The 17,122-nt window shown below is 34.6% G+C and overlaps 1 protein-coding gene across 4 annotated transcripts in view; it reads right to left on the bottom strand.

The window, feature by feature from the left end:
* LOC136038136 (MAP kinase-activating death domain protein-like) overlaps window positions 1-17,122 on the bottom strand; it is a 219,319-nt gene that overhangs the window by 80,057 nt on the left and 122,140 nt on the right. For all 4 annotated transcript variants that reach the window (XM_065721193.1, XM_065721174.1, XM_065721183.1 and 1 more), the window contains 5 exons: window positions 13,900-13,993; window positions 12,561-12,648; window positions 10,898-11,128; window positions 4,115-4,198; window positions 1,303-1,461 (listed from right to left, as the gene is read on the bottom strand). In XM_065721193.1, the coding sequence (XP_065577265.1) occupies window positions 1,303-1,461; window positions 4,115-4,198; window positions 10,898-11,128; window positions 12,561-12,648; window positions 13,900-13,993 (656 nt within the window). The remainder of the gene's footprint in view (window positions 1-1,302; window positions 1,462-4,114; window positions 4,199-10,897; window positions 11,129-12,560; window positions 12,649-13,899; window positions 13,994-17,122) is intronic.

A 17,122-nucleotide genomic window follows, 5' to 3' on the forward strand; every position in this document is an offset into this window, starting at 1 on the left:
TGACGACCGGGAAACAGGGAAACAACAACAACGGGGACGCGGGGGGGCACAGGGGGATATATAAATGACGACAGGGACACAGGGAATGTTCGATTAGCAATCACCATCAACAAAGCTCAAGGGCAATCATTAGACTAGTGAGGTATAGATCTGAATACAGACTGTTTTTCCCAACAGCTACTAGGGAATAAAAATGACGACCGGGACACTCAAAGAGAAAGCGAACGGGACCCAAGGAATGTTCGATTAGCAATCATCATCAACAAAAAACCGGGACACAAATGACGACCGGGACACAGGGAATAAAAATGACGACCAGGACATTCAAAGAAAAATTAAAGACCGGGACACCGGAACACAAATGACGACCGGGACAAAAACGAGGACCGGGACAAAAACGAGGACCGGGACACCGCGACACAGGGAATATAAATGACGACCGCAACACTCAAAGAGAAATTACAGACCGGGACACCGGGACACAAATGACGACCGGGAAACAGGGAAACAACAACAATGGGGACGCCTGGGGGCACAGGGGGATATATAAATGACGACAGGGACACAGGGAATGTTCGATTAGCTATCACCATCAACAAAGCTCAAGGGCAATCATTAGACTAGTGAGGTATAGATCTGAATACAGATTGTTTTTCCCATGGACAATTATATGTTGCATGTTCAAGAGTCGGTAAACCTGACAATTTATTTATATTCACAGACAATGGAACAGCCAAGAATGTTGTACATTCGCAAGTTTTACGTTGTTAAAAATATATATATATATATATCTATCTATATTCACAGGTGGGACACAAGGAAACAACTACAATGGCGCGTAACTAATATGGCGCGTAACGACTTACGCACGGGGGGGCTTGAGAGGGGGGGGGCGCAAAGCGCCCCCACCAACTAGGTGTTGGGGTGGCGCGAAGTGCCACCCCAACAGCTAGTATATATATATATATATATATATATATATATATATATATATATATATATATATATATATATATATATATATATATATATATATATATATATATATATATATATATATATATATATATATATATATATATATATATATATATATATATATATATATATATATATATATATATATATATATATATATATATATATATATATATATATATATATATATATATATACCTTAACGGGTATCTGTGATACCTTAACGGGTTATCACAGATAACATTTGTGCAAGAGGTAATTTGGTTTCTTGCTAAATTTACAGGAGTATAAAGATCCTGTAATATGCAAATTCAGGATAGATACCTTGAAAAAACCTTTTTTGCTAGCAGCAGTGGCAGTTTTCGTGAAATCTGCTAAAGGAGAACTTTTGGCAACACTGCTTAGATCTTCAATTGTAGACTTTGACGCTTCTTGAACAATTCTTCCTGCATCTCCAGCGGCTTTTCTTCCTTGCATTGTAAACTGAAATAATGAGATTAAATATACAACTATAAAAATACAAATCAAAGAAGAAAAAGAATAATTCATGTCTGTTGTCTTTATGGGCCTTCGGCCCTTAAACACATGGAATCATGACATTAGATTTCATTCTGTTGGGTTGTGACCCTTGTGTGCTCTTTTTAATGGTGTAATTTTTTTTAATGTTCTTCATCTTTTTCTAGCTTACCTAAGGTCCTCTTTTCCAAATGTCCTTTTTATTTCGATTTTTTGGATATTGGTAACTCAAATGTTGGGGCAACCTTCTATTGACATTTTAATTTGATCAGGGGAAAAAGATATATTTAAGGCCCTTCCCGTAGACCAACTTCCCCAGTCTTCCGTTGTCATACAAAATTCAAAGTTCCATGGCCTAAAGGGCATAGCTTCAATCGATTCAAGTTGATCGGACCAGCCAGTGCCAGGACATAATATTTTCTTTTTTAACTTCAGATGGCTTATTGTTGTTATTAAATTCATTTACTGCCCTCTCCCCATAATTTTTTGTAGAAACATCTTTTTCAGGCTTTCTTGTGATTTCTTTTTTTTGTCAACTAAACATAGTAACCACAAATACATGATTTTTCAATGACAGTCTCTCAAATTACGTAAAAGCAACTCTCAAGGGCCTACAAACCATTCGTTAAAATTTAAATGGACAACTAACTACGCACACAATGCTCAGTTCAGTTTGGTTTGGTTCAATTTAATCTTGATGTCTTTGTCAATTGAATCAAGGTAAACAATAGAAAAGTTTACTTACATTTACAATTGGGGGAACCAGAAAAAAATTTATTCTACACGACACCAATGGACATCTTTTGAACCTCTGCCAAGAAGCTACTTTTAAGACCCCAGTCACATGCTATGTAAAGATCCTGAATGGGAAATCGGATTACTTTCACTCTGACTGATGACAAATTCTTTGTAGGTGCAAAGTGAGTTTGTCATTATCCAGTCTATGAGGTAATTGAAGATTGTTGAAAGGGGCAGCCCTACCCAAACTATGACTCCCTGTCAAACTCTATAATTTCTCTAACAGAAGTTTGGAATCATGTAACTGTAGACGAATAGGCTCCTTTGAGTAACTCAGTTAGTTCTATTGAGACACCATTTCCTCCCATGATCTTCCAAGGCTCAGCCCCGATGAATGAAGAAAAAGTGGCCACAAAATCGATGGAGGTGTTGATGAAAGCCGGTTAAAATTTCTCCCTCTGTAGTAGAGAAAACACGAGGGGGGGGGGGGGGTAAAAATTAGCTCTTGACAGCCCCTACCAGGACTAAAAACCGCATGCTCTGGTTTTATCAGCTTGTCTCAGGCGTCCTTGAGACGACTGAGGATGATTATATGAAAGATCTTCATTGCGAGGTCTATAAGTGATATACCTAGGTAGTTCAAGGAGATGACTATGTAGCCATTTTTATATGCTGGTATAAGCACGAAGAGCTTAAAATAGGGGCGGGAGGTGACTTGTATATCTTAGTTGTGATAGTATACTCTCCTGGGGCTTTATTTTTCTTCATATTTTTCAATTCCCACTGAAAATCAGCACATTTCGATTGGCAGAGATTCATCTGGTTGGGTTACCTTGATAAATTCAGGATATCAGATAGATCATCCGTAGCTTTTTTGGTATTGAGAAACTCAGAGAAAAGTTCATTTCACCCTTTCAGGCAGGCTTCATTCACCTGAATAAGGCTGCCTGTTTTGTCTTTCGGGGAGTCTATAGAGATGGATATAGAGATGATGCAATTCAGAAGCCGTTTTTTTAACCAGTATTTATCTCTGTTGCTACGAACTGACTGATTTATAGTTAGCGAACCTTTTCTAGGAGCTCTTTGGTGCCGCTGAGAAAGGGTAATTTGTTATCCACTAGCTCTATTGTGGTGGCCAAGATCAAGAGCGTTTGCTTGCTCTTGGCATGACCAGGCACCCGTTCAGCACCCTTGTCGGTGTAATCAGTGAAAACCTGGAATTAGTAACTAAGCTAAAGCTTGAACTTAGCTTTGAACTCAGATCTGTAAAAAACTGTTATTTTTTAATTACAATTATCCTAAACATCATTGTTGCCCCATTGTCAAAAATGGCACTGTGAGAAATTGAGATCAAGACTGAGAACCTAAAAAAAATAAGAACTAGATTGGAGTGAGAAAGTTTGATAGAAATTGATTAATTAACTTTAAAGGATTGACACTTATAAGAAGTCAAGATCTCAAATTTACCTCCTATTTCCCTCTAAAGATGAAATACAGTACCGATTGTGATATCACTAACTTTTTCGCAGGGTTAATTGACACTTACGGCAGGAATTTATTACCGAATTCTTTGTTTCTTAGGAGTTTAAAAGGAAAGCAGGAACCCAAATTTTATCCCATCTTATACATCTCTTTAGAATGTCCTGTTAATTTCAATCTATATTAGCCTTTTCCCTTATTGGGTTAAATCACCTGAAGCATGATTATAAGTTGTTTTTTTTTCTCTCTGTTAGCGTACTTATTTGTCTATTGTGACAACTTGGCACTGCAAATTAATGGTAGATATCAGATAACATTTATGTTTTAGAATTTACATTCCATTTTACTCTATTCTGACACATATTCATTGCCGGATAAAGCCGTACCGGCTCTTATAGCTTACTTGTTCTAGAGGAGCAAATATAGCGATTCCCTCTTCGCTTTGTTGACGCACTTCTTGAAGACGTTCTTTTGCATGACTCCGAATCTGGAAAATATTATTCATAAAAATCTGCCGTTGATATAAAACATTTTCACCAAAGAAAATGAATAGAAGCCAATTGGGTTGGAACAAACATGGGTTGGTACAATTCCTGGGACTAGGTTTTCGGCGTTTCTTTTTTTTTCAATAATGGACATTATACTCATAATTCATTGTTAATGCACTCACCGTAAATACCTTATCCTGCCAAACAATAAAAAAAATACAAAAGCTTTAAAAACTTTACATTACTAAAAGAAAAAGATAAACGTAACCTAACTTAGAAACGATTTTAAGAATAACTAGATGCACATGAATAAACTGGCATGAACTAGAGACTTAAAGCATGGACTATATTTAGAGAAGATATAATTTCAACATATAACTTGATCCTAAGATAAAATATGACGGTTTAAATGAGGGTGGATTACCGAAGGATTATCAACAGGCGCATAAGAATAAAAAATATCAGCTTAAAATTAAAAATTCAGCTAAATAATTTAAAGGTCAAGTCTAAATTAAAAAAAAGTCAGGTTGGACTAAAGCCAAAGTCAACATGCTGATTTGCTAGTGATAAAGGAATGCAAATAGAAATTGGGTAGTACAAAATGGAAAAATAATTATTAAAATGTTGTTTGCTTGTAACTTGAAGGAGGAAGAATAACATGATGAGTTTCGGAAACTTTTTAAATATATGAGTTATAAGCTCGCCATTGACTTATTAATGCTGCCATAATAAATTAATTAATACATTTGTAACACAAAAATGCTAATGATCATAAAGGCCGAGGAACAATGAAAAAAATAAAAGAGAAAAATACATATGCACAAAAAAATGGAAAGACAATGGTGAGGCGATAAACACGGATAAGTCAAACTCATGCCATATATTTAACTTTGAAAGTATATCGGAGGAATAAATTACAAAAAAAAAACTTTTTCTTTCGCCATGGTGAAACGTAAAGAAGAAATTTATGACTTTTTAAATAATTTGCCGAAATAATAACATTTTGTTTAAATAACCACTTGTAAAAATAGAAGAAAGACCTGAATTATACAGGATAAAAAGGCCACAGAAAGCGGAGCAAAGTATGGCCAGAAACTTTTCACCATAAACTAGTTAGCATCATCTTGATGCGCTTATCTACAGCAAAGTAAGGCATCATACGAACAAAAATTAACATGAGTAAGACTGATAACCCCTATGCATTCTCAAGAACAGAACACAATTTGCGCTTTACTGAAAAAAACAAACAAACAAATGACCGTGGATTGTCAGTTAAATTGACATAAACTGACATTTCTTTGTTATAGTTTTGATCATTTTTCCTTTATGAAAGTAAGAAGGGTGAAAAAATTTCAAGTGTATTTTGTTTTCAATAAGGCACAAATTGTGTTCTGGTCTTGAGAAGGCATATAGTTATCAGCCCTAGTCATGTTAATTTTTGCTTGGTTTGAGTTTTACTTGGGTATTTATTGTAATATCCGTTTGTTTTGAGTTTCATTTATTTATTGATAGCGATTTGTGGTATTTTTACGCTTGGAAGATTATTTGACTTTATTTTTGTTCATTCTTGGCTTAATGGAGCTCTTTAATTTTCTTTTAAAACTTGTCTTGTGGAAAAGTTTTGCTAATTAATATCTGTTCGTTTTTATTGACATAGTCTTTTTCATGGAAAAAAAATGTTGTATATCTTTTCATTTTTCTTGTATAAGAATCCATAGTTTAGATTGCTATTTGTGTGTTGGAGAATTTTTTTTTTTAACAATTTTTAATCCTGACAAACAGTATTTTTAAAATTTAATTTTATAGCTTCTGAAGTTGACCTAAAAAATAAAACTTAATTACAATTAAAACAAAAACTCTTTTTATTTATTTAAATTGTAAGACCAGAAGTAGTAATTTCAACTTAATACCCCCAATCGTTCTCAATATATTGCTGAGGTGTCTTATTGGCAGCCATTGAAAACAATGCCTTTTGCTTTCTTTTTTAAAGCAACATTTACTTTTAAAATATAATGGGCCAGTTGCATAATTTTGGGGGGTTGACATGCCTAATATCCCAAAATACATAGCTGCTGGACCGTTCTACTATGCTGAACAAAATGGCTGTCTCAAAATTTTGACTGGATGCGCTTGGAAAATGAATCGGCTTAAGAGAAGGGCTGTTTGCTTCCATTTTGTTGTTATTCTTAAAAAGGGCACCAGACACTCGCGTCGTAGTTGGAGTGCAAGGGGGAGGGCTTTCCCCTTGATACATCTAGTAGAAACATTTTAAACAATTAAAAACAAAGCGAAAACATTTTAAGTATATTTTGTTTTCAGTAAATTGCAAATTGTGTTCTGGTCTTGAGAAGACCGGGGGGTTGTCATCCCTAATCGTGTTAATTTTTGCTCGTTTTGAGTTTGACTTGGTTATTTATTGTATGATTTAAATAAACAAAATATATTTAAAATATTTTAACTTTTTAGCTTTAATAAGTTAAAAATCATTAAAATTTTAAGGAATATATATCAGTATATGCATAATAAACTGACCATCTACAGCTATTTCTTTTTCAGTAAAGTGCAAATAAGGGTCTGGTTTTGAGAAGGTGTGGGGGTTGTCAGACATAATTTTCAGACTTTTTAACTACACTGAAAAAATGTATGTCTCAAAATTTTGATCAGATGTGTTTTGGGGACTGATGGGTGAGAAGGGGGGCTTGTTGCCCTTCAATTACTTTTTACTAGTAAAAAGAGTACTAGCCCTTTCAATTTCTAATCGAATGAGCCTTTTTCGAAGTTTGTACAATCTGGCCATCTAAAAATTTCTATCAGATATATTATGGGAAAAAACGAGGTTTAGAGGGGAGGGATTTATCCACCCTCCAAACACTCTGAATCTTAAAAATGGCGCTAGAACTTTTCATTACCATTCCAACGAGCCCCCTCCAAAGTTGAGACTATCACCTTTATATAAATAACCTTACATGCCCTCAGGGCATAACTTTCCTTACCCTAAGGGCTGGTGGGGGGTTGTCATCTTCAAAGACATAATTTCCGGTCCTTTCAATAACATTGAAAAAAAAATGGCCATCAAAATTTTGATCGGATGTGTTTGGGGAAATGGTAGGTGTGGAAGGGGGGTTACTTTCCCTCCAATGACTTTTGACTGGTAAAAAGGGCACTAGCCCTTTCAATTTCCAATCGAATGAACCCTCTTCCAAGTTTCTACGACAGCTCCTCAGATACAAAGTGCCCTGGTCTAAACAAAAAAGAAATAATAATAATAATACATTGTGCCCACAACGCTCTTTACTTAGGCAGCGCTATTGCACTGTCTATGATCAGGAGCTAATCAGGATTGTGCTCTATCCCCCGTTATATGGATCATTTTGATAGACTTTGTCTTAAACAGCACAGGAAAGGCAATGAGAGACCACAGAATCAAATGGGGAGGACAAATTCTCCTGGACTTAGATTATGCTCACACTCTCATCCTAGATGAGAGTGTGAGCAAAATGAATGAACTTTAGAGGTTTCGCGAGTTCAGGATGCTAGAATAGGTTTGAAAATTGATGTTAAGAAGACTAAGTCCACTAAGGCTAGGGATAGGTGAAGATGAAAAGGTGACGTTGGGTAACGAAAAGATTGTTCAGGTGGGCGCTTCACTTACCTTGGTAGTATTATTAGTAAAGATGGTGGGAGCAGCAAAGATGTAAAAAGTAAAATAGCCATGGCTCAGGGTGTCTCTTTACCGTAAAAAAAAGTTTGGAGGAATAGGAAAATAAGTCTCCAAACCAAAATTAGAATATTGGAAGATGCAGCGATGACAGTTGTGAAATATGGCTCTGAAGCATGGGTGCTCCGAAAAGCGAATGAAGATTTACTAAATGTTTTTCGGGGAAATTGCCTACGGATTCTTCTGGGTACCCGGCTGACTGACCGTATTTCAAACAGTAGGCTGTACGAAAAATATGGTTCAGTCCCGCTTTGTAGGGTAAAAGGTAGAGATGGCTAGAGTACTTTCTGTGGATAAAGGATAACAGATTGCCGAAGATTGTACTTTTCGACAGACCGTCTAGGGCTAAACGGAAAGTGGGTCGTCCTCGTCTGGGGTGGGAGGATGTCATAAAGAAAGATGAAAAGGAAACGGGAACTTCCTGGGGCGGTGTAAAGAGGGAGTCTATGAATGGATTGGGATGGAGGAGGAACGTGCGTAGCTGTGTTGGCCTCAGGCGGGTTGGTTTATTTCCAATAAGTAGGGACCAGTATCCACTCCACCTTGGGGAAGGATACGAGATATAATAGTTTTTCTGGATGGTGCACCTGTTTTACCCTCTGTTTGAAAATCTCTCCCCCTATTTCATTAATTGATCATCTGGATGATTGCTATAGGTTGAAGGTAAATAGTTTTTAAGTACATCTACTGACATACCAGAGCTTTTAGACAAGGCAAATTTATAATCTTAGGAAACGTTTAATTTTACAAAAATTTAAATCAACAAAGTTATTAGTAAGGAGTCTTTAAACTTTTGGAACGTTCAGACACACTATTAAAATGGTCTTTCAGGTAGCAAAGTGGCGATAAAAGTGGTAAAGGCTTAAGCTTTAATAATGGAACATTTAAAATCACAATGACATGCTTAATTAAACCAAATGATAAACAATAGGGAAAGATTTACTTGCATGTTAAAAAAAGGTAAGAAACAGCCAGTTAGACAATTTTTGACTTAAAAACACAGCAAAACAGTCAAAATGTTTTTCAAGGCCAAGCCGTTGTTATCAGACTAACTTTATCACCAGAATATGTGTCTGAACTAACCTTGACATTTAACCTTGTTATTTGCTTTTTAATCAGGGAATACTTTCTTGTTTTCAATCAATCAATCAATCTGTTTATTAAGAGAAAATAAAGAAAAATTACAAAGCATTACAGATGGTTTACTGAGCATATTTTTTTGTTTGTTGGATTTCTGTGTTTTTCTTTTGTCGTTCTTATCGGTTGCTTAGTAAAAATTAATCAATAAACAGATCAATCAATAGATTAAATTAATTTTTTAAATCAGAGCATCTATTAGCCCAAAAAATAGCAATATTTTCCTTCGGGTAAATCAGCTTCTTTGATCAACATTGGGAGCTCTGTTCTTTATACTGAACTAGCTATCATAAATTTGGAAAAATCTTAATTACCTTAATTAATTACCTTAATTTGCACTTCGGAGCAAATTAAGATCTGTGGATCTGTTGAATGAAAATAAGTTCTGTTAAGACTTAAGATCTGTTGAAAATAAGATCTGTTGAACTTTACTAGTTTTTGAAAATAAGAATTTTCCCTCACTACGCAACAGATGTAGAGAAAGGGTGATTAATAAGACAGTAACTCAACGTAGGGCAGGAGGTGGAGGGATTTTTTTTATTATTGTGTGCTAAAAATACCAGAATATTTTGTAAAAATTTGCTTCACTTGGTAAATTGTAAACACGTTTAATTTGTAGCATCGATAATAACACTTTTTGGCTCTAAATAGTTTTATTGAGCTTCAAGGTTTTTTCAAACAAGTTGTGCTTCAAAATATTCCAAACTGTGAACAAAAAAGTATCGGTGGTACAAAACCTGAATTTATAGGTAAATCAGTATTTTCTCACCTCAGTATTTTCAGATTTTGCGACATGATTTTTATAAGTTTCTATTTTTTAAACTCAGGTTTTCTCAACAAGTTGATAGTTTTAACCGTCTCAACCTTTCTTTCATAACAAGCCAAGATAGTAGAATCAAACCACATTTCCTTAGAGCTTATTTCTGATATACAATTGCTCATATGTTTACATAAGACTCTCCCAAGACAAATTCTCTTGGAAAAGATCTACGATCTTTGACACCTTGTTCAACCGTTTTTTTTTCTTTTGTCAGAGGGCTGTAATTACCATGGCTGCTTATATCGTAATTGTCCTTCTAAATCTTATCTCCTTATCGATTCAAACTTTTTTTAACTTGAGAAACTTTCAATTCTTTATCTACAGTACTTTTTCCATCTTACTAATAATTCTACCTAGGTAATGTTTTATTGTCTTGGCAAGTTTAAGCTATTTATTCAATCAATTTTCTCGTTAAATAATTTCACATCTTTCTTTTTATTTATCATAGGCAGCGTGATAGCGAGAGGGGCTGACAACCCCTATGCCTTCTCAAGAGCAAACAGAATTTGCGTTCTGCTTAAAACCAAATACATTTTAAATGTTTTCATTTCTTTGACTTGAATAAATAAACAATTATTAAGCCTTTAAAGAATAAATATCAGTATATCCGTATTAAACTGACAATCCATGTTCATTTTATTTTTTCAGTAAAGTGCAAATTATGTTCTGATATTGATAAGGCATGAGGGTTGTCAACCCTACTCATGTTAATTTCTGCTTCTTTTGAGTTTGACTCGGTTATTTACTTTAATTTCTGTTTGTTTTGGGTTCCATTTATTTATTGATGGTGATTTGTTGTAGTTTTAAGGTTGGAAGATTATTCATTTTCAAAAGTTTTTTGAATTAATTTCTTATTGAGGCAACTTAGTTTCTTTGACATAAACTTTCAAGTTTATTCTCGCGAATGAACACTAAGCAAATTTATTATTTTCGTTAGCTTTTTATTGATGATAAAATATTCTTAATCAACATAAGATAATTTTCGTTTGCTTGACAGCCTATAATGAATTATATATATCTTACCTGAGCCAATATTTTGTCTTGTCCAGAATCTTTTACAAGCTCCTTGGCTTGATTGGCCAATTGCTCAAAGAGTGAAGATTGACTAACTCTGTGGGTAGATGAGATGCTTTCATGGCGTGTCCGAGATTCGTTATTTGACTCTTTAATTGATGCAGTGCTGTCAGACCGGCCGAAAAAACTACCCGCTTTTTCCAGAATTTTTGAACGCGGAGACGGCGGAGCAACGGTATTCTATAAAAGAGTAGCAAGTGTTAATGCAGCTAGTCATAGATAATGCAAGGGGGTATTTTTAAAACAGCGTTGCCTTAGCTAAAGGCCCTACTAAATAAAATTATGCATGAAATAAGATGGGAACACATTACCTGCCATCTAGGAATTTAGGAAACAGTACCCTGCATAATTTTTGAAAATTTTGCTCAAGTTGGCTGGGACGCTTGTCAAATTTAAACCGAATCTTCTATAGCAAGGTGCAACCATAGGTCGCCATCGTACGATGCCTGCTTTATGTAAATAATAATAATAATAATTATAAAATAAATAAAAAACAATGCTGGTCAAGCTTGCAGGGACAATTGTTATTAGTGCCATAAACTTACACATTAAAATACTCGATATACCCAGTCCAGGTAATCCAAATACCCGGTCCTAAATACTTTTTTAAACTTTACGATTCCATATACCTGTAGGATGACTCTTGTAGCAAAAATCAGGTCTAATGACAGGCCATCAAGGTTCAAAGCCGAGTTTCTGGACATCAAGCTCTAGCACAAAGTAAAGCATATTCAGGACTAAACTGGAGTTTTCTTGTTCTTTTGTATACTCTTTTATATATTATACATTCTTTTAGAATTAATTATATCAATTTTAAAACTTTGCATAGGTTCATTTTTCAGAGCAGAGCTATTCTAACTAGCTAAATATCTTTATATTTCAATATTGGCAAAATAACTGTAAAACCGCTAATAGACGAACAGTGAGTTATGTCTAAAATTCACTGGATTCTTGTCCAGCGGTCGGTTAGCTCCTATGGAAAAAAAATATCCTTTTTAGCTTACACAGAGAAAATGTATAAAGCTAATATTGAGCGATTGGGGTTATGCCAGAAACATGGTTTTTAAGATATAATAGCAAAGTCCACGAATTCTATAGCTGCTTCAAAAATCTGAAGTAATAAGAACTTAATTCAATATCAATGACATAATGGAATTGAAGGTACAATGTGGCATTAGCAGTCAGTTATTTTTTACGCGGGATAAGTCTAACTACCAAAGCTTAATGGTGAAGGTTTCTTCCGGAATTATCGCTATGATACTTCATGGAAGAAAGCAAAGTTCATGATATGCAGAGTATAATTCCCTGTACTAATTTTATATATTTCCAAAAACTAAAAAAAAAAAAAGCTGACCTTACAATTGGTTAATAATTTTTTTCTAACGCCAAAAATTGTCAATTATTCTCAGTTACTATCAGCATTGATAACGTTTTCTAAGCGTTAAAATGCGTTAAAATTCAATAGATCTAAAAAAAAAACCGACCTTAGATCTAAGAAAAGCTCCGTTAAAACGAGTTTTTTGTTTAGAGAGATAGAGAGATAGAGAGATACGATAGATCGAAAAATAACTCCAGCTTTCATGAGCAAGAATGAAAAGCAAATAGAACAAACCTCTAGAGGCAGAGCCTCTTCTGGCTTTGATTCAACATCATTTCCAATTGAGCTTTGCGACGATGACGATGAAATGCTCTCATCCCCACTTAAAAAAAGGACAAAATTAAGAGTTGAGCTACAGACATTACACAAATAATGAGACTTTGGATAAAACATACTTAGCACAAGGACCAAACGCACCATGATACAAACCATCAAAAATTTTCTGGCGTTTTTATCAAATACTTCAAAGGTTATTTAAAGATACCCAAAAATTTTTTTTCCTTTGGGTAGGTTTGGTTAGGCTAGCTTATGTTTTTCCCCCATTTCTGATATCTATAACCATATTTAACCTATTCTAACCAAAACTAAGCAGGAAGGAGTACGAAAGCACAGGATGGCTGGTCTCCAGCCCTCTCATTGTATTTCCTGGCCAAAGGGCCTTGGAACGGAGATCAGCGCCACCGTTTGGACTTTAAGGGTCTAGTGCCGTATCCTTACCTTACCTTAATAGCTTTTTGTCATTACTTTCTAAGCAGTAACTCAAAAGGAGTACTATTACACAGCACGAATTTTACAGAAAAGTGAAAAAAAAATATATACTTATTGACGACATGACTGCCTGTCCATGAATTATTGTTTATGGTTGATTGTGTATGGCTATGCTGTTTGACCTATGTGATTGTATGGATGAGTAGGGTTAAAGCCTCATTCAAGTGCTGGTCTATATTAATCACTAATTTAGTAAAACATTCTTCCTTTTCTCCTTCTGTCTCTTTTTTTTTATGTGTTTGTGCTGTTGCATTGGTGATTTCTCTTTTCATAATAACATAAATCTATTATATAAACATAAATATAAGAACTTATAATAGATATGTGTTAAATAACATATATTCTTATTATATATAATATACAATATAAGATCTAATATAAGCACAACAACAAAATTTAAAAAACAAACAAGTGTATATTTTCTTACATTAGAGGAAAGGTTCTATTGTCGCTTTAGTAAAGGCTGAATTATTATTATTTATTTTTGTTACAAAAACAGTTCCTTTTATAAGCAAGATTTTTTTTTGTAAAATTTTTACGAAAAAAGCTCCATTTTTCTTCTAGAGGCTTTTAAATATTCTTAGAACCAGAAACTAGTTGCAAATGAACCCTTATTAGACTCAGGGGTGGGTTTTATATGTTTAAGTAAAACAAATATTAACTACCGCTTTTTAAAAACTACAACGTTTATCTGCACTCAAAAGCAGGACTTATACACATGTCTGGCTAAACTTTTATATGCATCTACGTGGCACCTAGCTACACATGCACATCACATTTGCTTTAGACAAAGAACCACCATTACCTTTGATTCGATTCAGGATCCATTTCTAACCCACCTGGAAGCTGTAGCCTTCTTGGTGGATTGTAAAAGGAATTGAGATCTATGTCTTCATCTCCTGGAAAGTAAGAACAAATTATTCAACTATTTGCTAATTCCAAGACCTGTGCTATCTCAACAGCTTCGATTAAAATGGTTTTTCATTGCTATAAAAGTTGGTATATAACGGCTTTCGAAGTCATGAATCATATAAGAAGCTGTAATTGTACTATGAACATGCTGAATCGAGATACATTGTTTAAAGAGGCATACTTCGATTGTGTATATTTCTATAGAATTTTGAGGCTCAATATTTCCTATGATAGAGATTTTTATTAGAATATGAAAAAAACATTAGCCATTGAAAATTAATTTTGTTTATCTATGAACTCTTTTTGCAAAACAATTGTTGTATCATTGTCTAAATCAGAAACATATTTCTTGTGACTGGTCTTCGATATCAAACAGTTCGTGGTAACGAACTGTAGTAAGGAGCGACCCGGCTCAATAGTAACCAAAACTCTAAAAAATTGAATTTTGATATCAATAGCTACATCAAAAGAATTGCATTTTAATGCTGATTTTAAATATATAAGTTTCATCAAGTTTAGTCTTACCCATCAAAAGTTACGAGCCTGAGAAAATTTGCCTTATTTAAGAAAATAGGGGGAAACACCCCCTAAAAGTCATAGAATCTTAACGAAAATCACACCATCAGATTCAGCGTATCAGAGAACCTTACTGTAGAAGTTTCAAGCTCCTATCTACAAAAATGTGGAATTTTGTATTTTTTGCCAGAAGACAAATCACGGGTGCGTGTTTATTGTTTGCTTTTTTTGTTTGTTTTTCTTTTCCCCAGGGGTCATCGTATCGACTAAGTGGTCCTAGAATGTCGCAAGAGGGCTCATTCTAACGGAAATGAAAAGTTCTAGTGCCCTTTTTAAGTGACCAAAAAAATTGGAGGGCATCTAGGCCCCCTCCCACGCTCATTTTTTTCCCAAAGTCAACGGATCAAAATTTTGAGATAGCCATTTTGTTCACCATAGTCGAAAACCATAATAACTATGTATTTGGGGATGATTCACTCCCCCACAATCCCTGGGGGAGGGGCTGCAAGTTACAAACTTTGACCAGTGTTTACATATGGTAATGGTTATTGGGAAGTATATAGACGTTTTCAGGGAGATTTTATTTTGTTTGGGGGGTGGGGCTGAGGGGAGGGGGCTATGTTGGAGGATCTTTCCTTGGAGGAATCTGTCATGGGGGAAGAAAAATTCAAGGAAAAGGGCGCATGATTTTCTAGCATTACTATAAGAAAACAATGAAAATAAACACGAAAACGTTTTTTCAAATGAAAGGAAGGAGTAGCATTGAAACTTAAAACGAACAGAGATTATTACACATATGAGGGGTTCTAAAAATACTTTAGCATAAAGAGCGAGGTATTTAGGAGGAGATAAATACCTCGCTCTTTATGCTAAAGTATTTTTTAAGTAATTTCAACTATTTATTCTACGGCCTTTCTGATTCAGGGGTCATTCTTAAAGAATTGGGACAAAACTTAAGATTTAGTGTAAAGAGCGAGGCATTAACGAGGATACAAACCCCCTTGTATACATAATAAAAATATAAGATTATGAAAGTTTGTTATGTAAGTTGCTAATTTATAAGTTACGTATATTTTTTACTAATAAAAACGTTCGTTAAAAATTAAAAGTTCTAGTTGCCTTTTTAAGCAACCGAAAAATTGGAGGGCAACTAGGCCTCCTTCTCCACCTCTTATTTCTCAAAATCGTCTGATCAAAACTAAGAGAAAGCCATTTAGCCAAAAAAATAATTAGTATACAAATTTCATTTTAATAATTTATGTGCGGAGAGCCAAAACCAAACATGCATTAATTCAAAAACGTTCAGAAATTAAATAAAAAAAAATAATTTTTTTAGCTGAAAGTAAGGAGCGACATTAAAACTTAAAACGAACAGAAATTACTCCGTATATTAAATGCGTTGTCTCCTCCACAATCCCTCGATCTTTACGCTAAAGCTATTAATTGTTTTAAAAAGTAGAATTGTGGCAAAGAGTGAAACTTTAGCGTAAAGAGCGAGGGATTGTGGAGGAGACAACCCATTTCATATACGGAGTAATTTCTGTTCGTTTTAAGTTTTAATGTCGCTCCTTACTTTCAGCTAAAAAAAATTTTTTTTTTTATTTAATTTGTTCAAAGGAGTTATTCACTTTCAAAATATTCAATGAGACATTTGAGATATTTAAATAAATCTATAATTTCTAAATAATGTTTAATTGGGCAGTATTCCTCTTCCCCTCATATACAGGTCTCCTTATTTCAAATGTCAACGATCATTCTTTCATTTCATTTACAGAAACAAATAACTTAAAAAAATGACAAGTAATATCCATTCTGCAGATTCCAGCATTTTAAAATATCAAATGCAAATACAATTTTGAAGACTAATCCTAGCTTAAAAAGTAAGTAAATCTATAGTAGCATAACTAAAAACATAGTAATTAACATAACATGGAAAATCGGATGACATTATAGGCTCCCGCTCAAAATTACTAGAATTTTCGTCGTTTTATATAATGATCAGCTGGACGCTGTGAAAACCGACGGTGAAGACCTGATACAATGGTTCCAGATTCATTCCGATGTATGACAAGGCTGTATCCTCTATTTTGTGCTCTTTACAATTCTCATTGATTATATGGTTCGCTCGTGTCACTTTATCGGAAAAATCCAGTTAAATGAGCGCTGCACTATCATTGATGGTAGTTTTGCTGATGACATACTGCTCTTTTTCCATCGAAGAGAAAACTTATAGCGGAACATCACAGATCTCCCAAAAATAGCGGGACGAGGGGGATTGTCAATCAGTGCTCAAGAGACCAAAGTATTGTGCAATAACGTAAATATAACTCCGGGACATATACTTGAAGCTCAGACAATCTGTGTACTAATGTACGGAGGGGAAGTCGGTACTGACAAAACAGATTGAGAAATGAATCCACTGGTCTAACTAAACTAAAAACGTCTCCATACGTGAAAGACCAAAGCAACCCTAGATAATCCAGAAGATCCTAAGTGTAGACAGCTGCATTTGGATCATATGGGCGATGACAGAATTCTCCACGATGCCACGTTCCAGGCCCATTAACAGCAATAGAAGGTGTAGACAGCAGAAAGCGACG

This window comes from Artemia franciscana, chromosome 2 (genome assembly GCF_032884065.1).
Source record: "Artemia franciscana chromosome 2, ASM3288406v1, whole genome shotgun sequence".
Taxonomy (NCBI): domain Eukaryota; kingdom Metazoa; phylum Arthropoda; class Branchiopoda; order Anostraca; family Artemiidae; genus Artemia; species Artemia franciscana.